Consider the following 26,133-nt stretch of genomic DNA (forward strand, 5'->3'; position numbering starts at 1 on the left):
AATGCCCTCAGCTTATGACAATTTGGTCAGGTGTGTCCTTGAAGTCCATAGTGATGACATAAATGTTGAATTCTTGGACCTCTTTGTGATTTTGGAAGTGATTTCCCTTTGGCTTTAGACCTAACCACTGATTGGTTACGAGGCTTATTCAACACCTGTTGATCAGCCATACTTCTATTTTTCTCCACCTTTTCTTTCTTAGCAGTAGTGACAACTTCTTTCGGTTCTTTGGTTTTCACAAACTTAACTTCTTTTGATATATTAACAGCCAAACTGCTCTCTCTAGTATATCTCACTCCAGTTTTGTCGGAGAAAGGTTTTTGATGAGAGAGGATTTCATCAAGCTTTTTGGAGGAGACTCGCTCTACTTTAGCATTGGCTTAAACCACCTCAAGCTCAAGGAATTTTATCTTTGAGTATGCTTCTGTCAGCTCTCCATTCAATGTCTCTATTTCACATTTGGCCTCCTTATATCGTACTAGGAGACTTTTATAGTCCTCCTCTACCTTCTTCATCTTTTTAATTGCTGCCTTAGCCACCCTTGTATATTCTCCTGACTTCTCAAGTAGGGAATTGTAGTTTTCTTGAAGACCCATTGCACTTTCATCTTCTTCAACATCAGATTCTTCTACTACTCCCATTGACTCCACTTCACTATATTCACCAAGCTCTTCCACTAGTAAATTCAAGTCCTTCGAGAACTCCCCATAAGCAATAGTCATAAAAGCAGAGTAGTTCCCTTCTCCATCACAGCTCTTTTCCGACTCAGAATTGGAAGAGTCCGAATCACTAAGTGTTGTGGCATACGCCTTGCCCTTCTCTCTTAGATAGTTAGGAGACACCTTCTTGAATGTCCATGGCCATTGCATTCATAACACACAATGCCTTGAGGAGATTGTGAATCCTTTCCATCTTTCTTTTTAAACTCCTTCCTATCACCTTTGGAGGATGAAAACTTCCCTCTGCTGAACGGTTTCCCACTGTTCTTCATCCTCAGAAATTTTCGGAAGTTCTTTGCAAGAAATGCTACCTCCTTCTCCACTCCATCTTCTTCGGAGGAATCATCCATTCTTTCGGTTATGGTTTTAATAGCAAGAGATTTACCTAACTTATGAGAAGGCAGTCCCAACTCATACGTTTGGAGAGATCCAATGAGCTCTTGGATTTTGATCTCATCCAAATCCTTACTTTCCTCTATAGTTGTGACTTTTGCTCGGAAGCTCTCCAACAATGATTGAAAGATTTTCCTCACTATCTTTGAATCCTCTGTTTTCTCACCCAAGTTGAACTTGCCAATAACCACTTCATTCAGCTTACTATAGAAAGAGTCAAATGACTCGTCCTCACTCATTTTCAGCTCCTCAAATCTGGTGGTTAACATCTGCAGCTTTGTATCATTCACTTTCTTTGTTCCTTCATAGGTGGTTTCCAATATCTCCCAAACTTCCTTGGCTGCTATTATGTGAGAAATCCTGTGAAACTCATCTGGAGAAACACCACAAAAAATTGCATTCAAATCTTTATTGTTAGCATTAGCTACCGTAAGTGCTGCTTTATCCCAAGCAAATTTAGCGGCCTCTGGCCTAGTCCATCCTACTTCTACCGTATCCCAAACAGTATCATCAATTGAACACAAGAATGCCTTCATTTAGACTTTCCAAAAGACATAATTACTACCATCAAAATATGGTGGAACATTTAAAGATTGAGATCGATCCATCTCAAATAGGGTTAAGGATCACACTCAAGTATTTAAACCACAGCGAGTGTACCCACTCTGATACCAATTGAAAACTCGAAAATGTGTTGAAAACACAAGAGTTGTTTAGACCCCCAAATTAAAATTATGGCTCGATTGATTTTACACTAACTTAATACTAAGTGCAGAATAATGTAAAAGCGAGCGGATAAACAAACAAGCTACTCTAGTCCATAATTAAAGCAACATAGCAGTAAACTGGAATGTAAAAGAGTAGGGAAGAAAGATACAAACACAAGATAACACGCTGATGTGTTATCGAAGAGGAAACCGAAGAACTTGGAGAAAAACCTCTCTGCCACCCTCCAAGTGGAAATTGATCCAATAGACAACCAGTTGGGATACACGAGTTAGCAAGAGACTTTCCAAGCCTAATCTACCCGATATACCTAAGCCCTCCAAGCTCCTATTCTAACAAGGCTTCTCGGAACCGTGTCTTGTCTAGTTCTCTGGATCCCTTAACAAGCTCCATGTTGCATCTGTCATCCTTGACTTCTTCCAATGCTTCCCAGCAGCACAAAAATTTCATTTGACACTCTGAAAGGGTGTGGTAAGTGTTTGGGCTATCAACCTCTTAATGATATGGAAATGGAGAGGTAGGAATTGAGGAAATTCTACAAGCAAATGTGTAGAGGATTGTGGGTATAACAATCTCTAACTCTTAAGGTGTTTGGCTAGAGTTTTCTCCCAGAATCACTCCTTAACATTTATGGGTAATGTGGGTATATATAGTGTAGGCACAAAAAGTGTGTATTAGAATGAACAGTCTGGCAGAACAGAATGCATCGCGGGTGTCTCGTAGGAAGGCCTTACCCGTGAGATACTCGTGAAACACAACTGCCTCCATCCTGGCCTGACTCTTCGCAGTCCAGCATGTGCAAGTCACATGAGTCACTTCGTGGGATGCTTAGTCGCGAGTTACCCGCGAAAACTCTTTAGTCTTCAATTGCTTAAGTCTTCACACACTCTCTCTCTCTGTTACACAACCCTTACAATCAAATTTCACAATAAATACAGGGTACAAAAGATTGAATAAAATTACAATCAAATTTGGCACGGAATATAAGCCAACAAAACACGTAGTTGTAAATAACAACTTTACATGAATAATGATTCTCATGCCAACAAATAAATAATGATACTGAGTCTCCAAACGCTTGAATTAGTTGTTTTTGGATTTTATTAATGGATGTTTTTAAGGCATTTATTAATGTACTATTTTAAGAAAATTTTTATACTACTTTTATATATATATATATATATATATAAAGTTGTAAAAAAAAATTACTTTTTTTTTATTCTATAAAATATTTTTTAAGTTAATACCCTCACATCTGTTAACTCTTTCCCTTGTTTTTTATTAGAATTGCATAGAGGGCAAACATTGGGGACTTGCATGCCCCTTCTCGATAGAATCTCTCACTAGAATACTATTACAAGTTGTCATAAGAAAAATACAATTCTTGAAGTATAACCAATTTTCTATATAGAGCATTGTTATTAATACCGTTCCGTTCCGGCCGGAACGGCCGGAAAATTTCGTACCAGTCATTAAACCGGTAGGAATCACCCTCTTGTTCCACCTCGGACCAAATTTCGGTTCGTTCCGGCCATTTCAGCTTGTTTCGATGAATTTCGACCGGTAGACATATTTCGGCCGGTACTGAATCTGCTGATAAATGCAGGAAAATTTTGCCTTTTCAAGTTTTAATGGCTATTACCTGAATAGAGCCACCCATTGCAGTTCATCTTACAAGCTGAATGGCTCACGAAATCATCCCTTTACAGCAGGTTTCCACCATGTTAACGGTTGCCGGAATGAACCCAGGCCATGGCAGAGGTAGCTGCTGCTTCTTCTTTTTCTTCATCTTCTTTCTTTTCGTCTGCTGGTCCTTCTTCAATTCTATTTTGAATTTTCACTGCCTAGTTTTGTGTTTTCTTTCTTGTTTTGTGAACCTAGCACGTGACTAAGTGTTGGAAATGACAAAGAGACTTGACAAAAAGCTTTAGGCTTTGTTTTTGTTGGTTCACACTAGGAATGGCAACGGGTCGGGTTCGGGCCGGGTTTTTTCATACCCGGATCCGACCCGCAGGTCAAGACCCGCGGCCCGAACTCGGCCCGTTTACTAAACGGGTTTTTTTCTGAGGCCCGGACCCGCCCCTACCGGGCTCCACGGACCCCATCCAGCTAGGCCAAATTTGGGCCTAATTCTCAGACCAAATCATGGCCCAATCACAATTAAAATTTTTTTTAAGGCCCAGATGCCAAAAAATAGGCCCAATCAGCTTTTAAAATATGGAGAAAAAAAAAAGGGGAAAAATCTTACACTAGATCAGCTTGTCAAACACTAGATTGTCATAGTGTAAGATCTTGAGTATAAGTATATGCAAGTGTAAGATTTTTCCTCTCTTTTTTTTTCTTTTTTTTTTTTTTTTTGTAAAAAAAAAAAAAAGGAACACAAATCAGCTTTTTTTTTTCCACTTCTTTGTTAATACAAATTTCTCACCATCAAAAAAAATAAAAAATACAAATCACAATCCCAAACATAAAAAGCTTTGTTTTTGCTCCTCTATTAGTACAAATTTTTTACTAAAAAAAAAAAAAACACAAAACATAAATCACAAACAGAAAACACAATCAAGCTTCTTTCGCATCTGATACCAGCGTCGATGTCGCCGAGCGCCATACGTGCCGCAGCGGCGTGTGCAGTTGAGGCTAGGTTGCATAGATCGTTGGAGGGTAGCACTGGTCAGGAAACGACACGTCGTCTGAGAGGTTAGGCGACTGAGAGGGTGGCAGAGATCTTGAGAAAGAGAGAGAGGAGGCGACTGAGAGGTAAGGCGTGAGGCATGAGCGTGACTGTGATTGTGAGCATGCTTCTGTGTGAGGGTGAGGCGCTGAGTGAGGGTGAGGGAGGCCGTGTGCTTGAGGTAGAGACTGAGAGTGAGGGAGGCCGTGTGTGAAAGATAGTGACTAAGAGTGAGGGAGCTGAAATGAGGGAGTAAGGGTGAAGAGGGACTGAGGGAGGCGTGAGGCAGTGACTAAAGAAATGAGTGATTCTAGGGTTAGTAATAGCTATATATATAGGGGGTGTTTTTGGTAATTTCTGGGTAACCGGGTTATATCCGGGTCGGGTTTCGAATTTTTTTGATAAAATCCGGACCCGACCCGGACCCGGTTCGGGCTTTTTTTTAAAAACCCATACCCGACCCTATTTCTAATCGGGTCGGGCAAAAATTGCCATCCCTAGTGCACACGAAATATATAAATAATAATACTATTTTAATATTTAGCTTTAGCTTCTTTTTTTTGGTACTGTCAGTGAGAGTAAGTAAGTTAACTTTAGCTTTTATATTTCGGTTTTTTAGTAGTAAATTTTTTGAGAATATTTTAATAGTAAAATTGTTTTAATAGTATTTTTGTCTTTTGAGAATCATAAGTATTATTATAATTATTGGGTAGATTTTTAGACTTGAAATTGATATATTATCTAAAATATAGACTTATAATTTTAAGACTCAATAAATTATATGGATTTTGACCAATAATATATAAGAAAATATAAGTATATAGAATTATAAATAAAAAAAAAGTATAAAAAAGGTAACTTCGAAACAGTATGCTGAAACAACCCGGTACCAACCCGGTACCGAAATATTCCATTCCAATAGATAAATTGAAATGAGCACCGAAACGGTATTCATAACAATGATATAGAGTCCTGTAAAAAAATAAAAAAATCTATATTGAGGCACTATCAACGACAAAGTTCAATATAAATTCTAATAAGCTATTAGGCTGATCCAAGCCCCAAATAGAGTCAACCCAAAAGTTTACTAAAGAGCCATTCGTCATTGCATTTAACATCCCTTATTAAAAAGGGCCCATTATTATTTAAGGCCCATCCAAAAGTTCGACCCATTAACTTTAAACAGTCTCTGCCTTGGACTCTTAAAGTTGAAGTTATTTTTGTCTCCAAAAACAAAGGCCCAAAGATTTTTTTTTTCCCCCATTTTTGTAGTTTCTAGCACAACTTGGCCATGGAAGCAAGGTTTCTGGGTTTCGCTAATTAAAGATCAACGCATGGCTTATTTTCTTTGGTCTGTTAACTTTGTCCCACCCAAGTAAGTCCATTAATTTAAAATAAATCCACTCTATTGTTCAATTAAATATTAGAAATATAAAAATATATCTGAATGTCATGTCATCATAAATTTTAAATTTCATGCTACTCTGTACATAGAGACGAAGAGGATCTTATCTATTAATCTCATCCAAATCTAACTGGTTACATGTTCTACTAGGTAATGCAAAAGCTCCCCAATAAAGAATAGTAGCTGAGCTTTCCACCCAATAAGTTTTATTTTAACTGTTTCAACTGAATAGAGTCAAATTCTAATCCACTTTGCCCAGACTCGAGTATGAAAATTCCAGAATATTTACCAAAGTCCCAAGTTTCTCTCATTTCCAACTTCTCAGTTCTTACGAACAGCTTTCTAGTTTCAGGGCCCACATTGCAGGAGCAAAAATCATTCATTTCAAATTACTTACCTTTTCCATCACTTACCATTACCATTACATGTGAGCATTGGTTGAAACACTTGACATGGTTAGAATTTCTCCAAGCTTACAAATAGAATTTGAATAAAACATCTGGGGAGAATTCAAACAAGCACTGATGTTCTGAATGATTGACTAAAGATAGTGAAAATCCTTAAGACGTAAACAACGATAAATGAACCCTAACACGAAAAACAATAGCAACATAAAAGAAAAATTATGTGCATTACCAAAATTATAAAAAACAATAGAATTGTGTATTATGTAAAAGTGAAAAGGTTTCTAACTGTCTGGCTAATACTAATTTAACCAATGTCAACTTACATTATTTAGTCAGCTATCATGAAATGTCTGACAACCTACCAAGCTTGGTATGTTCAATCCATTCATCATCAACTCATTTCAGAATTTAAAGACGCTTATTTGCCAGCAGTGGTTTCAAAAGGCTGAACCTGAAGCTAAGTACCTAGGACTCCCTATATTCTTTAGTATAAATAAAATGCAGATTTTTTTTTTTAATTTTTAAATGTGCTAAAAAGGACTAAGCAAGAAATTGGGTCTGGAATGCTAAGGTATTAATGCAGGTTAGAAGAATTAATCTGCTGAGATTAATTCTTTCATACATGCCAATGTACCCTAATGAAAGGATACAACTTGGATTAGAAAATTGCAAAGATACTGTTAGCTGTCAAGATGTTCACTACGCCAAGTAAATTTCAAGCAGGACCCTGCAGTAGGAATGACAAGCTAATTTATGAACTCAACCATTGACAAGTTTTGAGAAAGAAACAAGGAAGATATATTTTATCAAACTCTACGATTCGGAATGTAATATTTGGATTTCATTGACAAAAATCAGGCTGTAAGATATTAAGGCTTTTTGGAGAGACACACATCCATTGTGTTTAATACTAATTGAACTTGTGTTGAGTTTATTGATTAGACGTGGACCAAAGTTTTTATCATTATGAACAGTGCATATGGCAAAAATTTTAGTTTGATTTTTATTTAGATGGGCGAGTTAGATTTACAGAAATAGAATCACAATACAAGAGGGTTCAAAATAAGAAACCAAAACAGAATCAACACAGCAAACATTAACCAAACATCAAAAACAGAACCTGCAATGAACTAGGCAGCAACACAACAACAGTGAAAACAACACAAAGCAGAAATGGCAGCACCACACCAAATACAACATCTTAGTCTTTAAAGGTAGTAGAGGACACTCCCCAATCTGAACATAGAACCTTTTTTTGTTCATGACAGTTTTCTAATTTGTTTTTTCTTTGCATGATAAAGAAATCGCATACATATGTTTTTTGATAGGTCAGATGTCATGCACATTTACATATAGTTTACTCTTTCACAAATTATACTCAAATGTCATTATATAGATTTTTTAGCCACATCAAAGCCATTACATGTGAGCATATCAATGAAACGCATGGCATACTTAAACCACTCTAATGACAACAAATACAATTCAACTAAAACATCACTCTTTGAATAGCATGAGTTCAAGAGGTTCATATGCTTTATACGGAAAAGATAACACAATTACAACAATACAATAACAAAGGCAGCAATGCACGGGAGAAACAAATACTGATGTTCTGGTTGCTTGAGCACTTGAAAATCCTTGAAACATTAGCATTTGAAGCCTGACAGTAAGAACAACAGCAATATAAAAATGCAACAAGGAAAATGGTATATAATACGTGGAAGGGGGAAATGCAAGCTTACCAATTGTAATTTGCAGGCAAGTAAAACTTGATAGCTCAAATGTCTTTCCTATCACAATAAAAACTTAAAAATGTGAATTATAACATTATTAAAAGAATTTTCTTCAAATTTAGAAATTTGAGTAATGTTTTGTAAAATAACAAGAACAGAGAGAGAGAGAGAGAAAACTACAATTCTTATTAACAAGAAAATGATACAAATGAATCAAGTAGGTTTATAATTACCAACTGAGCTATATATATACAACTCTAAAACAGAGCATTACTCCAAGCTCTGTAACAAACTAACTAACTGATTTATAACTAACCACTAATTACAACTTGACAGCTAGCCTTCACTTCTGGGCTCTTCCACACGTGCCGTCTGTGTGGTTTCATTAATCAAAACGCCCCGTTTTAATTCTCTTCTTTCCTCTGTCGTTTCACACTTCTGCCTTCCTTCATTTCTATCATTTTTAATGCTACAACTTCTGCCGTTTGTGATGCTTTTGTCTTCAACACTCCCCCTCAAGTCCAGAGTATTAGGCTCTGAGACTTGAACTAAGGAAGCTACCTGCAATTGCTCAGATTTCTCCTTTGTCAATTTAGGCTGAAAAATATCTTTCAGTCCTGGCTTCTCTGATAATCTTGCAAAAGATGAAACACCCAAAGCTTTAGTGAAGATGTCTGCAATCTGTGAATTTGTATTAACATGGAAGGTTTTAATCATTCCCTCCAAAATTTTGTCTCTCACCAAGTGACAGTCAACTTCTATGTGCTTGGTTCTTTCATGGAAGACCGGATTTGCTGCTATGTACAGTGCAGCTTGATTATCACAGAACATCATAGTTGGTCTGGAATGTTCAATCTTTAAGTCCTTCAACAGTTGCAAAACCCAAGTAATTTCACAGGCCACACTTGCCATAGCTCTATACTCTACCTCAGCTGATGACCTGGACACAATTCCTTGTTTCTTTGATCTCCAAGAAATTAAGGAGTCTCCCAAATACACCGCATAACCAGTGAGGGACCTTCTTGTATCTTGGCATCCAGCCCAATCCGCATCACAGAAGGCCTTGATGTGTAATACTGTGTTGCTTGGGAAGAATATACCCTTTCCCGGTGACCCTTTAATAAATTGAATTACTCTATGAACTGCCTTCAAGTGTGGTTCCCTTGGTTGAGAGACAAACTGACTGAGCCTATGCACTGCATAAGTCAAGTCAGGTCTTGTCAAGGTAAGGTACAAAAGTCTTCCAATCAATCTTCTATACTGTCCTGGTTCCTCCAATAACTTGCCTTCATACTTTGATAACTTCAAGTTTTGTTCCATGGGAAACTTGACAGGTTTGTTGCCAATGAAACCAGTGTCCTTGAGAATTTCCAAAGCATATTTTCTCTGATTGAGACTGATTCCTTCATCAGTCCTAGCCACTTCTAATCCCAGAAAATACCTCAATGAGCCTAAGTCCTTCAAACCAAACTTAGCATCAAGAACTTTCTTCAAATTGTTGACACAATCAATGTTGTTTCCTGTCAAAAGTATATCATCAACATATACCAATAAGGCTGTGAATGAAGCTCCTTGTGTGTGAGTGAACAAAGAGTAGTCAGATTTGGATTGGACAAAACCCATTTGTAGAATAGTTGAAGAGAATTTCTCAAACCATTGTCTGGATGCTTGTTTGAGACCATAGAGACTCTTATTTAGTTTACAAACCAAATTATGCTCCCCCTTGCTGTGAAATCCAGGTGGTAAGCACATGTAAACATCCTCAAGCAACTCCCCATGAAGAAAAGCATTATTGACATCCAACTGATGAAGAAACCACCCTTTCACAGCAGCCAATGACAAAACAATCCTAACTGAGACTGATTTGACAACTGGAGAGAAAGTTTCTGAATAGTCCAGCCCAAGTTTTTGAGTGAAGCCCTTGGCAACAAGCCTGGCTTTATACCTCTCAATGGTACCATCAAGTAAGTATTTAACTCTGTAAACCCATTTGCAACCAATGGCTGACTTACCAGGAGGCAAAGAGGTTAAGGTCCAAGTATCATTCACTTCTAATGCCTCAATTTCCTTGTCCATGGCAGCCCTCCACTCAGGAAAGTGTACTGCCTGTTGAAATGAAACAGGCTCTGATGGAGTGGAAGAGGCAGCCATGACAAAAGAATGAAACTTAGGTCCAAGATGTGAGTAACTCACATGATCCGAAAGGTCATAGGGCAAACCTGGACTGGGTTTGGTACTGACAGAATTGCAAGAGTAATCAAATAGGTATGAAGGAGGTCTGTGGGACCTAGTGGACCTTCTAATTGGAACAATGGAACCACAAGACTGAGGAATAGTAGGAATGACAGGTTCTGCAGAAACAAGTTCTGCAGAAATAGGTTCAGTAGAGACAGAAACAGGACTAGAAGTGGAATTAGAGGTAGGGATAGGTGAAGTGAGATGAGGAATGGAGGAAGGGCAGGGAACAATGAGTGAATCTGCAGAATCTAAGGTAGAATGAGGAAAAACAAAATCATCCAAATAAGAAGCAGAAGGCTGAGAGCAATCAGCATAGGGAAAAATGTTTTCATAAAAGAAAATGTCTCTTGAAATATGAACTGAATTGGATTGAATATCAAGAACCTTGTAACCTTTAATGCCATGGGGATAACCAAGAAACACACATTTTCTGGCCCTAGGTGCAAACTTGTGCCTATTATGAGATAAGGTGGAAATGAAACACAAGCAGCCAAAGCTCCTCAAATTGTGATAAGATGGAGGAGAATTGAAAAGCATTTCAGAAGGACTCTTATTACCTAAAGTTTTTGAAGGAATTCTGTTGATGAGATGTACAGCAGTTAAGATGCAGTCACCCCAAAAACATAAAGGAATGTGAGACTGAAATTTTAAAGCTCTTGCAACATTGAGGATGTGCTGATGCTTCCTTTCAGCAATACCATTCTGCTGAGGAGTATAAACACAGGAAAGTTGATGCAAAATGCCATTAGAATGGAAAAAATCTTTCAAGAAGAACTCAGTCCCATTGTCACTTCTAATGGTTTTAATCTTACTATCAAATTGAGTTGAAACCATTGAAGCAAATTTAGGAAACAAAAATTGAGTTTCAGATTTTTGTTTAAGTAAGTAAACCCATGTGCACCTAGTAAAGTCATCCACAATAGTCAAAAAATATTTGTAACCATCAATAGTACTGACAGAAAAATGACCCCATAGGTCACAATGGATCAATTCAAAAGGCTTAGTGGTTACATGAGAACTAGAAGGGAAAGTGAGCTTCTTTTGTTTTGAAAAATGACATACATCATAGCAAGCTGCCTTATTTGGAACATCAATATCTACAAAATGCTTCAACAATTGAAGTTTTGACAAAGAAAGGTGTCCTAATCTAGAATGCCACAAGTCTGAAGAAGAAATGTGACTGACATTACTGGCAAGAGCTGCTGATCTTGATGGTGGAACAGAAGCTTGAAGCAGGTATAGACCATTACTTTGCTTACCCAGACCAATCATGCTCCATTGAGCAAGGTCCTGGATGAAACACCAATCACCAAGAAATATGAGGCAACAAAATTTATGCTTAGTGAGTTTACTAACTGAAATGAGGTTGAAATGAAAAGATGGAACACACAATACATCAGTGAGTGTGAGAGTAGGTGAAATTTGCACTGTGCCAATGTGTGTAACTACAACCTTTTCCCCATTTGGCAAATAGACACAAGAATGGACAATAGAAGTAATTGTGGTTAATTGTGACACTGAGTGCACCATGTGATCAGTAGCAGCAGTGTCAAGAATCCAAGAATTAGACTTAAAACAATGTCTATCAACAACATGGGCTGAAAAGATAGAATGAGACATATTGGGGGCAATCCAAAAGGGATTACCTGAGAAGTTAGAAGAAGATGATGAAGCAGAAGTAGCAAAGGGAGATGAAGTGGTTGTAGGAAGAGCAGGTGCCATCACTGGAGCAACCTGTGAAGCAATCTGAGTACCAATGCCATTTGGAGCACCAAAACCAAAACTGGATGCATTATGAACCTTTAGAAAGTTGAGAAGTTGTTCACATTGAACCTGAGATATTGGACATTGAGGCTGAGTACTCTGTTGGCAATTCTGAAGACTAAAACTACCAGGAAAACCTCCAAAATTCTGTTGTGGAACACCAAAGGAAGTCTTGTTCAAAGTTGGTTGTTGAAGACCAATGTTGAACTGATTAGTATCATAGGATTGGACATTGGAAAGACCATCAAACCCAAAACTCCCTGTGATTTGATTAGCCATAGCCTTATTTCCACCTTTTGGCTTATACTCGGGAGGGTATCCATGAAGTTTGTAGCATTTGTCTGCTATGTGACTAGTGAAGCCACAGTAGGTGCAAACTGGTCTTTCCTTCTTGAAGTTACCTCCTTTGCCTCCATTGTTCTGAGCATTACCTTGAAATGACTTACCACCATTTACATACATGGCAATAGGATCCAATTGCTGAACCACATTAACAGTGTTGCCTATGTTTCTCCTTTTCTCTTCTTGTAAAACCAATAAGCACACCTTGCTGAGAGGAGGAAAAGGCTCAATAAGCAAGATTTGCCCAATCAAGGTTCCATAGTAGTCATTCAAGCCCATCAGAAAACGGAAAACATGCTCTTTATGCTGTGCACCCAACTGAGATGACCTAGAACCACAAACACAAGCTCAATTGCACACTGTGAAGGGTTGATTATTCACAAACTCATCCCATAGAGTCTTGAATTTGGTGAAGTAAGAGCTCACTGACAACGATCCTTGAACTAAATGTGCTATTTCCTTTTGAAGCTCAAATAGCCTTGGAGTGTTGTCCTGAAATAACCTATTCTTGAGATCAATCCACAAATCCCTTGTTGAATTAATGTACATCACACTAACCTTAAGATCAGGATTGAGTGAATTGGTCAACCATGATAAGATCGTAGTGTTGCACCTATTCCAGGAATTGAATAATGGCGAGGTTGGGTCTAGTTCTAAAATTGAACCATTGACAAAACCAAACTTATTTCTGGAGCTCAGAGTCAGAAACACAGATCTCGCCCAGGTCATGTAGTTCTCAGGACCATTGAGAGGCTGAGAAGTAAGAATCAAACCAGGATTTTCATTCCCTGGTAAGAAAAAGGGGTTATTGGCATACTCATCCGCCATAGCTACACTTCCAGTTGGTGTAGTGGAAGGAGAATGTGCACTTGATGAGTCTGAAGCCATGAGAGAACAAGAAAATAATGAAAAATCAAGAGTAAATTTCTGTTTGGCAAGAAAGAAAATGAGGGAAAACAGGCTCTGATACCATGTAAAATAACAAGAACAGAGAGAGAGAGAGAGAAAACTACAATTCTTATTAACAAGAAAATGATACAAATGAATCAAGTAGGTTTATAATTACCAACTGAGCTATATATATATATATATATATATACAACTCTAAAACAGAGCATTACTCCAAGCTCTATAACAAACTAACTAACTGATTTATAACTAACCACTAATTAAAACTTGATAGCTGGCCTTCACTTCAACTAATTTCTGGGCTCTTCCACACGTGCCATCTGTGTGGTTTCATTAATCAAAACGCCCCGTTTTAATTCTCTTCTTTCCTTTGTTGTTTCACACTTCTGCCTTCCTTCATTTCTGTCGTTTTTGATGCTGCAACTTCTGCTGTTTGTGATGCTTTTGTCTTCAACATGTTTGTTGTCCAGTTATTACTTCATTCTACTCACAATGATATTTGTAAAATTATTTATTAGTTTCAAGCTAATTGGTACAATAGAAACTGTTTAGTTAGAAACAATAGTAAAGAAAGAGGAAAAAATAGCGAAGGTTGAAAGATTACAGTAACTATTTGGGCTGTTTTCTTTTATCTAAAATTTTCATTGTGTTACCAAACAGAAACAATGCTTTTTATCTCTATCACAAGCTAAAAGATACTGGGTTGAAGCTATTTAGTAACACAAAATGGTTGCTGTAATTGTATGTGTGAAAGACTTTGTAAATGTAATATTCTAACGGAAAAGTGGGTGGGGACGTACTTGTAATTTTTTGAAAGTGGTGTGGGCGCTTTGGTCCTCCAAGAATCAACTTTGTAGACGCTCCAACAATTTTGAATCGCCAAGCTTGTAGCTTTTGTAGTAGTTTCCATGAGTCCTATAACAGAAAGTGACAGAGGGAATATGCTTGACTTTCCCAAAATCAGGGCCTTCATCTGGTTGCAGACTAAGAACAAATTCGTTCGGCATTTCATAAAATTCCAGAGTTTTTAGGCTTTTCAGATGGTGGATGCCAGTGACTAAGAACGAATCTATGCAAGGTCCAATGTCAAGCCGATCAAGAAGAGGCAACGCACCTTCATCTATCATCAACCTATTCAAACCTCTCAAACTTCGAAGCCCTAGATTCTTGAGTTTCTGGAAGCCTCCTCTCTCAATACGTAATTGCTCACCTATGTATCCATCATAAAGCCAAAGATCCATCAAAATAGGCATAGCTTGAAGGACCTTTAATGGATCATCCATTAATCTTGACCAAATTAAACGAATTCTAGTTATACTCTTGAGTTTAGGAATCCATTCAGGCAATTTTTCTAGTCGCCCAGAAAAGCAGAGTCTTCGTAGGAAGGGTGGAGGGGAAGACAATGATTGCAACTCAAGAACTTCATCCTCACTTGATGCACAGATGTCCACAGATTGAAGGTGGCTCATTTCCTTTAGCACAGTGCACAAAATTATTCCATTTTCTCTCTTCAATTTAAAGATTTCCAACTTCCTTAATAGTACCAAGCTTCCCAATTCTGCAATAAGAGCAGCACTGCTGGCTTCAACCTTAATGAGCTTCTGTAGGGCTTGTAAACACCCAATGCCACTGTGTATCTTTACTGCTTGTCGATTATTAATACCATAAATTTGATCATTATTTTCAATGAAGGCTTTAACATATCGCAGCTTACGGAGCCCACTGATCTCTGCTGGTAGCTCAGATACAAAGGAACATTTCAAATCCAACGTCTCTAGGTTATGGAGTTTACCTATGGTCTTTGGAAGCATTTTTACTTTTGTATCTCTTAGGCTTAAATATCTCAGATGAAATAGGTTTCCCACTTCTTTAGGAAGGTAATCTATAGGAGCACCTTCACAATCCATTATTTTCATTAACTTGAAGTTTGCAAAACAAGTAGAGAGAAAAGAATTAGGCACTTCATCTACCCCCAAAAGGAGAATAGAACGAGTTTGAGAATTAGTAATACTCTGCAAACGAGTGGTCACATAGTTCTGAATTGAGAGGCGTCGGGCTGCTCTCTCAAAATTTGAGTAATTTGTCATTGAGACAAGATTGAAACTCAATTCCTCTGACCTTGAAAGAATGACCTCATGCATCATATCATGAACTCGACAACGTCGAATTCTCCCAATAAAATCTTCCTCACTCACTTGAACCAAGCTTCTGTGAATAAGCTGGTTCAAGTAGTCTTGTGCAACGTCTTCCAATGTCAGCCCTTTCCTTTCTTTTACAAAACCTTCAGCTATCCATAGCCGAGTTAGTCTGGCACAATTAATGGAGCAATCCTCTGGAAACATTCCAAAATATAAAAAACATGCTTTAAGGTTGTAAGGTAAATCATGATAACTGAAGGATAGAATTTTAGTGATACTTCTAAGACGTGAATTAATTTCAAACTCTGAACTAAGACTATCAAGAATTTTGTGCCACTCGGAGACTACCTTGGCTTTGGTTGAAAAAAGGCCACCTATAGCCACAATTGCTAATGGTAGCCCTCCACATTTCTCAACTATTCCACAAGAAATATCAACAAAATCAGGAGGACATTGCCCCCCTTCACGTTTAAACACCTTCTTACAAAAGAGCTCAAAGGCTTTTTCAAAAGGTAAAGATGACATCTTGTACACATAATAATCAAGAGATTCATTGCTAGAAGGAGCAATATCCTCATTTCGAGTTGTGATTATTATTCTATTGCCTTTGTCATTCTCTGGGAAAGAACATTTTATGCATTCCCAAAATTCTATATCCCATACATCATCAAAGATTACTACATACCTCTGTTCACGTAAATAGTGCTTCAATTCTTCAATTAGTGATGTCACCTTCATTGTGTCAAATTCTTTCGGAGCAACCTCCTTCCTTGCCTTGTAGAATTGCTTAATCATATCCCTTAATAGCTCCTCCATCTTGTATGATTGAGACACAGTGATCCAAGCACGACAATCAAAGTGTGGTTCCACCTTATCATTGACATATACTTTCCTGACAAGAGTGGTTTTCCCAAGGCCACCAATGCCGACCACTGAAAACACCATGCGATTAGATGATCCTTTTAATAGCCAGTTGATCAATTTGTCTCTATGAGACTCAATGCCCACAACCTCAGCTTCCTCAATGAAAAGGGATGTCATTCGAGGATCCCATGTATCACTTCTAGTGTTAATACTGGATCTTCCTTGCTCTATGGCATTGAAGCCATATCTTTCACCACTCTTTTGGATGTCCTTGAGTCTCATGTTGATACCTTGAATCTTAGAGGCTATCACATGTTGTGCATTTAGGTTTATGGTAAAGTTAAAAACCTTCTGAAGAAAATAGAAGCAACGCTTTTGCCCATGATGTTGTTTTGCAAAATGAAGTATATATTCATCAATGACATCTTCTATGTGATAAGCTTCTTCCCTCACCTGTTTCACCAATGTCTTTGCAACATTGCTCATGTCATCTTTCTCGGCCCTTATATCAGCATCCTTCAAGAAAGATTGAATCATCTCCATTTCACGTTTGATGCTTGTAACTTCTTCATGGAAGCCCTTAAGCAATTTCGCTTCTGTGATTAACAGTGGGAGCAAATTTTGTATAACTAGGCTGGCTGCACTTTCTGCCATTTTCCTTCCTATTTAGATCACTGGCCATAATTATGTGCAAATGAACTCAGTGACAAATATAACAGAATGGCAAAAAAAAAAAAAGGGCTTATGTTTTATGATATTACCTTGTAAGCAAGAAGGTCAAGTTCCGTGTTCTCTTTTACAAATTTGGCGTGCACTAAAAGAAAACAAAATATCCCGCAAGGCCACCAGGTGTAGTAGAATCAAAAAATTGTTGCCTCAAGCTAGCAACCTACTTTTGTAACATAAAGAAAATATATCAATATCACATCATTATTGTAAGCTAAATGGCTCAGCTCCATAAATGCTTTGTACTAAGACCCAAAGAAATGTATATCCTTACCAATAGTAGTACTTCCAACAAAGGAAATTTTGAAAATATTTGGTTTTTGAAAATTATTTTGTTAAAAAGCATCTACCGCAACTTATTTAGTTATGTAATATCTTTTTGGAACTTGACTTTCCCAAAATTGAGTTCAAAGTAGAACTTGATTTTGCCAAAGTCAAGTTCTCTATACAATTTAGTGATATGTGGCAAATGTGGAACTCGATTTTCTCAAACTTGAGTTTCACATTCCACTAAATTTCATAGAACTCAACTTTAGTGAAATCAAGTTCCACATTCAAACTCGTCAACTTTAAGAAAATTGAGTTTCAAAAAAAAGTTACATAACTAAATATGTTACGATGTAGAGACTTTGTAACAAAATAATTTTCAAAAACTGAATATTTAGCATAAAAGGCCTCCAAAAAATATCCTCTTTCTCATATTAATATAGATGTTAATTAGCGGGAATGGGAATAAACCTAGCAGCTTGGAGCCTTGTATTTTTTTTTTTTTTTTTTTTTTTTTTTTTAAGTTAGGGCATTGCCATAGTATCTTACTAGCTTTACTGTTTTTCCTTTACACAATGAAATGCTAGAACAAACTTTAATTTAGAGGTTGGAAATTCATTAAAAAGATGCCATGTCACTATTAGTTAGTCACATAGGCAATAATATTAAGCAGTTAAAAAATTACTAATATGCTCATTTTTAAATTTAAAGAACTAATATGCTAATGAAACTTAAGGTATTAATTGTGCTCATAAGTAAACTTAGGACTAATATTATAGTTTCGCCTTTTAAATCAATAAATAAAATGGTCAATAAAATAAGTTAGAAAAATAATGAAACATTATTTAGTTTTTAAAAAAAATAAAATTAAATTGGAATTTGATTAGTGAGGTTTTTTTTTTTTGGTTAAACTATTATTTCTAATTAGTTTTACCTAAAATATAACAAAAGAAAAACAATAACTTCGATCAGTTGATATGTAAATATCATGCAAATTTGAATAGGCAGGGTTGAGGCTCAGTAAAATAAAAGATATTTATCAGATTATTATTTATAATCTTCTCACTCCTTCCTAAGGAAAGTTATGTGTGTGTGTGTGTGTGTGTGTGTGTGGAGAGAGAGAGAGAGAGAGAGAGAGAGAGAGAGAGAGAGAGATTAGTATTATGTCAATGCAATATATATAAACTATATGTAAACTAATAAATTTCAATAGTATAATTAAAATTAGACAATAAATGCTTTCAAAAAAAAAATTAGACAATAAAATAGTTTTTTTTTAAAAAGAACAAAAAGTGCTTTAAGTTATGTGATAAAACACATCATTCAATACCAAATTTTTATTAAAGCCTAAATTATAAAATTAGGGTAAATTACAAATTTAGTCCTATCCTTACATCATATTTCAATTTGACCTCTAACCTTTTATTGTGCAATTTGGTCTCTAACCTTTCAATGCTATGTCATTTTGTCATTTGCCGTTATCTCTTAGATGGAAAAGTCTGATGTGTCAAATGTAATATAAAAAATAACTTATTTGCCACATAACCGTGACAGTACACCCCATTCATATTAAATTGTTTTTAAAAGAAGAAAACTAAATTTAGTTCTCACTTCTCAATTTGGTCCCTATCCTTTTTTTAGGAAAGTATTTAAAATCTCTATCACTTCACTCTCACTCTCATCTCTATACCTAATCCCTTACTCTCTTGGGCTAAAACAAGATTGCAAACAGATGGCATGGTGAGGTCAGGCGTCTGGGTTTTCTCTCTGCCACATCATTGATTTTTGAATTTTCTTTAAATTTTAATCTTCCATACTCTGTTTGTTAATTAGTTTACACAAACTGTTTCCTGCAGTTTTGAGAAATGAGACCAAAAAAAATAAATAAATAAATAAATCCAACCAAAAAAAGAAAAATAAAACAAACAACAAAATCAAAGAACGCACCTATCTTCGAGTAATTGAGCAAACTCCTCTTTTATAATCTGGTAAATGTAGTTATATTATCGATTGGATCTTACATGGGGTCCGCAATGTTTCAGCCATCTCGTACATGTAATTTATGGACATGGATTGAATATGGTAATAATGATTTCAATGATATCATGTGGTCATTATCTTCTAGATCACCAAAACATCGAATCTCCCATAGCTGAATATATAGCTAGAGATTGATAAATCATATTTCTAATTTTATATGTGATCTCTATTACGACCACTGACAAAACAGAATTAGAAAGTAGAAATTAACCAAACAATCACCCAAACCCCAAATGAAAATCCACCTTTTCAAATCCCCAAACCCAATTCCAAATCAGTAAACCTAAGGTGAGCTTGAGAGTTATTAGGGACATAGATGAGCATGAGATCAAGTGAGAGGGATTTAATTTTTTTATAATTTTGTTTGACAGTTGGATTTGGTGTGACAAGTAAATTAATTTTTATTATTCCGTTTGACATATTAGACTTTTCCATCCAAGAGAGACTAAATTGATATATAGTGCAAAAGATAGGAACCAGCTTTGCAATTTACCCATAAAACTATTATTAAAATAAATAATTAGACACCTTTTAAAATTCTTTAAAATTTTAAATGTTTTATTCTAATTTTCTATATATATATTATATTGTACCCTTTTTTTAGAGGGATATATATATATATATATATTGTACTTATAGTGAACTATATTAATAGTTTTAATGGACTTATAACGCATTAAATAGTGAAAGCACTTCATATGATGTGTAACACTTACGTTGAGGGTCAAGACACATAGCTAAAATGTGGCATATAAAACCTAACTTTTATTGTTAAAACAAAAAATTATGGAAGATATATGGTTAAAATATTATAAAATAAATAAAGAATTTTTTCTTAAATTTTAGATATTTTTGCCTAATCAAATAGTTTCTAAAATTTGTGAAATTTTGGAAAAAAGAAAAGAAAAGACGAAAGAAAGAAAAGTTCTACTTCAAGCAAACTATGTTAATAATTTCAATATCCTTAATATATTCTATTTGGCAAAAGCTTGTTTTACCACATATAACACTTACGTTGAGCCATTTATTTATTTATTTTTAAACACAATATGATTTAAACTTGTGGTGTGCACTCTATAATAATTTCTTTTTACTATTAACCCAAGATACCAATTACTTTTGGTATAGGCAAAATTTGGACCACAAATCTCTTATTCGACAATAAGAGATTTTACTAGCTAGATAAACTAATTGGAACATATTTGTTAAGCCAATTGGTGTAACAACGTGTAAGACACAATTTGTATATATATAGTATTATGCGGTACTAGTATTGCCCAGTTCTGCGAGTTGGTACCGTCTTAAGCCCTATGTGGTTGGGAGGAAAGGGGAATGGGTTATTTTATTTATGTAAATATTTCTAGCATATATAGTATTATGTGTAATATTTTATTTTATTTTATTTTTTTACTATAGTGGGACAATATCTCAACTTCTTGTGAAAATTTTGTAATATTTTATAGTAGTTGTAGAAGAACTCAAGCATAATTTAAGAATATGAATCAATGAAGTGGCAAATATATTCAATTACATAAATAATTAGCATACCACCAATAATTAATTAGTATATAATAAGTGCATTTACCCTCTTCAATGTTGTTTTTAGGAAAATTTAAGTACTTTCGGAGTATAGTGATGCAATACTCCCTACCCTCACATGAGGAGTAGATTCCACCATAAATTTAATTAGTGAGATCAATCATTGTGTGAATAAAAGGGAAAATTATTAGGTACTCTTACATGCAAAGACTTTAGTGAATTCACAATTATAGAATCATTTCAACTAATTTAAGTATACAATTAGTTTTTTATTTTTATTTTTTATTAAATTTGATTTTGCCTTTAGATGGTTTTTGTTACAATTGTCATGAAAGCAACTAAAAATGAGGGAAAATGTTATATTCCAAATCAATCATTTATTTTCTTTTTTGACAATAAGTATTCTGAAGAAATTCTTTCTTATTATAATTTTCTAAAAACAACCACAAAATTTTATTAAATATAAATAATTAATGCACTATTTATAGATAATTAATACATGAAAATAAATGCAAAGTTCTAATAAGATGGAAGGTTAAGTGCAAAGTTCTAATGAATTTACCCATTTGAGGAATAGGTCTTTGACAGAAACTTAGACTACTACAGACTATAGTTGAGGTTGATTCTTTATATATAGAATATAGATTTCAGATTTTATATATTACTTGTAGTAGACCAATGTGATGTTTGAAAATAGATAATTATTTTGTAATTGTGGTATAATTTATAATTTGTTCTCTAAAATTTGTTCAAGATAATTTTGTTCTCTCTAAAAATTAAACAATTTCTAAAATTATTTCATCTTTCTATCTCTATCAATATATCAATCTATTATTTTGGATGTGTTTGATCGATATTATGCCTTTGAGGTGTCCATATTCTTCAAAATGTTGTTATAGTGCGCTATGTTTTTCTATTTTTTTTTCCTGTACAATTAAACTTTTTAAGTTTCCAATAAATCATTCAAAATCCTCATTTTCTTAAAGGAAATTTCTATGATAATAAAAAATCATAACAAAATTGCACTTAACATTACTCAAATAATTGATAGACATATTCAAATACATAGCCAAGATTTTATTTTACTTTTTATATAAATTCAAAGAGAAATTATATGTTTACAATATTTTTACAACATTTTTACAACAAATCCTAAGTGGCAGGTTTTTACTGGTTATTATTGTTGAGGCAAAAAAGTAATCTTAGTGTTAGTTTCAAATTTGAACCAATAACAACTAACCACCTGTGATTTGTTGTAAAAATGTTGTAAAATTGTTGTAGACGTAGCATCTCTCAAATTCAAATTATCACTTCCAAAATAATAAGTATTAACTTAAATAAAAATCAAATAAAAGCTATAAGAGTGAGAGGCTGCTTGTGATGGAAAACTCAAAAATACAACACTAAAACATATTAACCCAAAATAGAGTCTTAAAAAACACAATAATTCATCAATCTAAAGTATAGTTGCAAGAAAGGAAAAAAAAATAGAGAGAGAGAGAGAGAGAGAGAGAGAGAGAGAGAGAGAAACAAATTATATAAAAAATAAGATGAGAATAAAAAGAGTAAAAATACTATCTTTATAATGCAATAGGATGGCATCTATGACATCAAAGAAAAGAAGAAAGATAACAATTTAAAAATGCAAAATTAAATCATATCAACTTAAAGTAGAGTTCTAAAGAACACAAAAGTTCATCAACCTAAAGTAGAGATGCATGAAAAATAAAAATAAAAATTCACCAAAAGACGAAAAATAAAATGAGAGAAAGGAGAGAAAAACTTTTGTATGGGAAACTATATATAGAATGGGAAAGAAAATTGGAATTTTATAGTAAGATGATGAGATTAAGAAAAGTAAAAATAAAGGAAGATAAGAGCATTCACAATGGTGCTCTTAAATTGCTAAAAAGTTATTTTAGCACCATAAACAACAAAATAAATGCTATATTGATGGTGCTAAAGCTAAAGCTTTTGTGTGTGTGTGTGTTTTTTTGTTTCTTAAAAAAAAGAATGGGTTATTGTCCCACATTGCTTAAGAAAGTGTGTTCTGTGTAGTATAACTTGCCCCACTCTCCCTTAAAAGTTACCATGACTTTTAAGTGGAGTTATAATGTGCCTTTGTGTTAGAACTCATTTCTCTCTCTCCTCTGTGTGTGTGTGTGTGTTGTTTCTCAAAAAAAAAAAAAATATATATATATAATTTGTAATTTTAATAGAGTATATCGAAGATCATATAATTTTACCAGGAGTATTATTTGTGTGTATAGACTTTAAAGCACAACTAGTGTGAATTTTATTACTTTAGTTAATAGTGCCTTTTACAAGTGTGAATTGAAATGATTTAAAAAAAAGAAGTGCTATGTTCACAACAAATCATAAGTGGAAAATAGTTATTGTTATAATTTGAATTTATCACTGAAATTACTTTTTTGCCACTCAATAACAGACAATAATAACCTTTCACTTAAAATTTGTTGTGAAAATTTTTGACATACATTTCTCTTTAAGAAATCACTATTTTAAATGAAACTTTTAAAATTTTAGTTTTAATTTAAAGCCTCCAAAATTTTAGGTGGATTATTAATTCAACAAAGTATTTAATAAAAGAAGCACTTGGATAAGGGGATATAGCCACTTGGCACACAACTACTTCTAAGACCCAACTTTCTTAGGGCAAAACTTAGGTACAGTACTTTAGATACAGTACCTTAGGTTTCCTATTTAAAATTTTGACACCTGTCCATTTAACAAACCAAGTAAATGGGTGTTAAAACTAAAATATCTTCTTCTTTTTTTCTTCCTTCTTCCTTCATTTTCCTGTACCTGCAAACGTCTTCTCTTCCAAACCCAAAACCTTTCTCTTCCAAACTACCTATGACCCTTCTCTTCCAAACCCAAAACCCAAAACCCAAAAAAGAAAAAAAGAAAAAGAAAAGAAAATCTCATTCTGGCTTGCTCGCCTTCCTTCAAGGACCCTTCTGTCCAATAATTAGAAAATAGTACTTATTGCTTGCCGTATTGCCTAATGGCGTACTCTATTCCGCCTACAGACAAGGCCTATACTTAGCTTCCTTCATACCAAGACCTGGGTGATAAATCAAATATTCAATCAAATCGGATCACCTGAAGGGCTACCTTTCTGCCTATAATGGTTCATTTTCTTATCTTCTTTTCTAATCTATGACTCTTTCTTCTTTTCTGATCTATGATTCTTTCTTTCTCTCTCTCTCAGTGTGTGTATGTATGTGTATCTGTTTCCTTTCTTCTTTTCTGATCTATGATTCTTTCTTTTTTATCTATGATTTTTTCTTCTTTTCTAATCTATGATTCTGTGGAATTTGAACGGATCAGATCTGATTGGTACTAATCGTAGCTTCAAGTTCAGGTGCCGTTTTTGGTATGAAACCCAGTAGATCTGGCTTTTATGTTTTGATATTTCCTTTTTGGTTACTGAGAAAATGAGAAAGAAGGGTCTCTTTTTTTGGTTTGAAACCCAGTAGAAAATAGGCAACTGAGATTTGAAGTCGTGGGTTCTCGTAGTACAAGAAAAAAGGAAGAAGGAAAAAGAAAAAATTTTAAGCCATGGGTTAACGCAGGTCGTTTTTTAGGATGTCAAATTAGACAAATGTCAAAATTTTAAATAGGGAACCTAAAGTACTGTACCTAAGGTACTGTATCTAAGTTTCGCCTATTTCTTTATATGTTTTATGCCTGTTTGGCGCACAATTTCCTCAAAAATCATAATTTATACTAAAAAAAAAAAAAGTTTCAACAATACCATTGAATAATAAAATAGATAATATCTGTGTAAGACCAAGTTATTGTAAAAGAGAAAAAAGAAAAAGAAAATAAAATACCCTATAAAAAATTCTTAATTGAGTATTATTTAAAATTTTGAAATTCTTCACAATAAAATTTCACTTAAAGTAAATTATGTAAATAATTTTAATGTCTTATCATGAGTCATGTTGTAAAATTAGATCTAACAACCCGTAACACTTGCGTTGAGTCACATATGTGTATGGCCCAACTTTTAGTTTTAAAACATTTACTTTACATTTATGGTAGATGATTAATAATATAAAATAAATAGTGTAATTTCTTTCAATTTTCTAAAAACTTTTTGGCTGTAGAATTTTAATTAGAGTAATATTTTTGAATATTTAAAATTCTAAATTTCCCTAGAATTTTAATCAGAGTAATATTTTTAAATACTTAAAATTTAAAATTTCACTTAGCGCATATATGTGAGTATTTTACTGTACTTTATAATGTGCCATAAAACATAAGGTAATAAAAAAATTATAATTATAAAGGAAAGGAAATTCACTTTGCACATCATATTGTATGTGATAAAATTATTATTACATGTAGTATGATATGATCTAGACATGACTTTATATATATTATATTACTTTTATTGTGAAAATTATGGTGACATAACTAAATGACTATTATTGTTGTTGTTGTTGTTGTTTATAAATTATCATTATTATTATTATACTATATATTTCATGATTCTCACATAATATAACATAGGTCTTATAATTTCATATCAAGGATTTTTGTATTTAGATTGATATTAGACACAACTTTTGTGAATTTATGTTACTTTTATTTAACAGTAATTAGGGCGCGAGTTGAAATTAATTAATAATTTAATGCTTTTAATAAAAAAATTATATTTAGGTTTTATTTGAATCTATTCTAAACTATAAGGAAATTATGTAATTATCAAAGTTTTTGAAATAAAGGTAATCACTTGACGTATAGAGAAATAAAAACTTTACGCAACAATTTTTGGATCAAACTCTTGTATATATATAGAGATTAAATTCTATAAGGACGTGGTGTAAAACTCATGTTTACCCCCTCTAATATCAACATTTCACATCATCTTATCACATATTTAAGAATAAACACAATCACATTCAATCAATTCTAATACCATATATAAATCCACCCACCAATTGGGAATATATCAAGATGTTATTAGGTATGGCAGGATGTATTGAATTTTAATAAATTTTAAGTAAAATGCTAATGTGGCAATCACTTATTGGATAGTGTAAAACATAAGTTTTACACCCCATCCTTATAGAACCAACATTCCCTTTTGAAATATCTCAAAATATATTCTTTTTGAAAAATTAATCAATGGTCACAATTAAAGTAATTTTTTTTAACTTATCCTTATTTAAAAAAAACAATACTTTTTTCATTAGTTTTATCTGGGTTTAAATTAA

General features: G+C 34.2%; 2 protein-coding genes across 2 annotated transcripts; both read right to left on the bottom strand.

Moving 5' to 3' along the window:
• Positions 1-380: 380 nt before the first annotated feature.
• LOC136070464 (uncharacterized) lies at positions 381-1,648 on the bottom strand. Its single transcript, XM_065780440.1, has 2 exons — positions 881-1,648; positions 381-842 (listed from the first exon to the last, which is right to left on the bottom strand). Exons 1-2 carry the CDS (start codon positions 1,646-1,648, stop codon positions 381-383), a joined length of 1,230 nt encoding a protein of 409 aa, XP_065636512.1.
• A 12,507-nt stretch (positions 1,649-14,155) lies between these two features.
• On the bottom strand, positions 14,156-16,966 carry LOC111994487 (disease resistance protein RPM1). Its single transcript, XM_024026373.1, has one exon. It carries the CDS (start codon positions 16,964-16,966, stop codon positions 14,156-14,158), a length of 2,811 nt encoding a protein of 936 aa, XP_023882141.1.
• Positions 16,967-26,133: the final 9,167 nt, after the last annotated feature.

This window comes from Quercus suber, unplaced genomic scaffold (assembly GCF_002906115.3).
Source record: "Quercus suber isolate HL8 unplaced genomic scaffold, Cork oak 2.0 scaffold_235, whole genome shotgun sequence".
Taxonomy (NCBI): Eukaryota; Viridiplantae; Streptophyta; class Magnoliopsida; order Fagales; family Fagaceae; genus Quercus; species Quercus suber.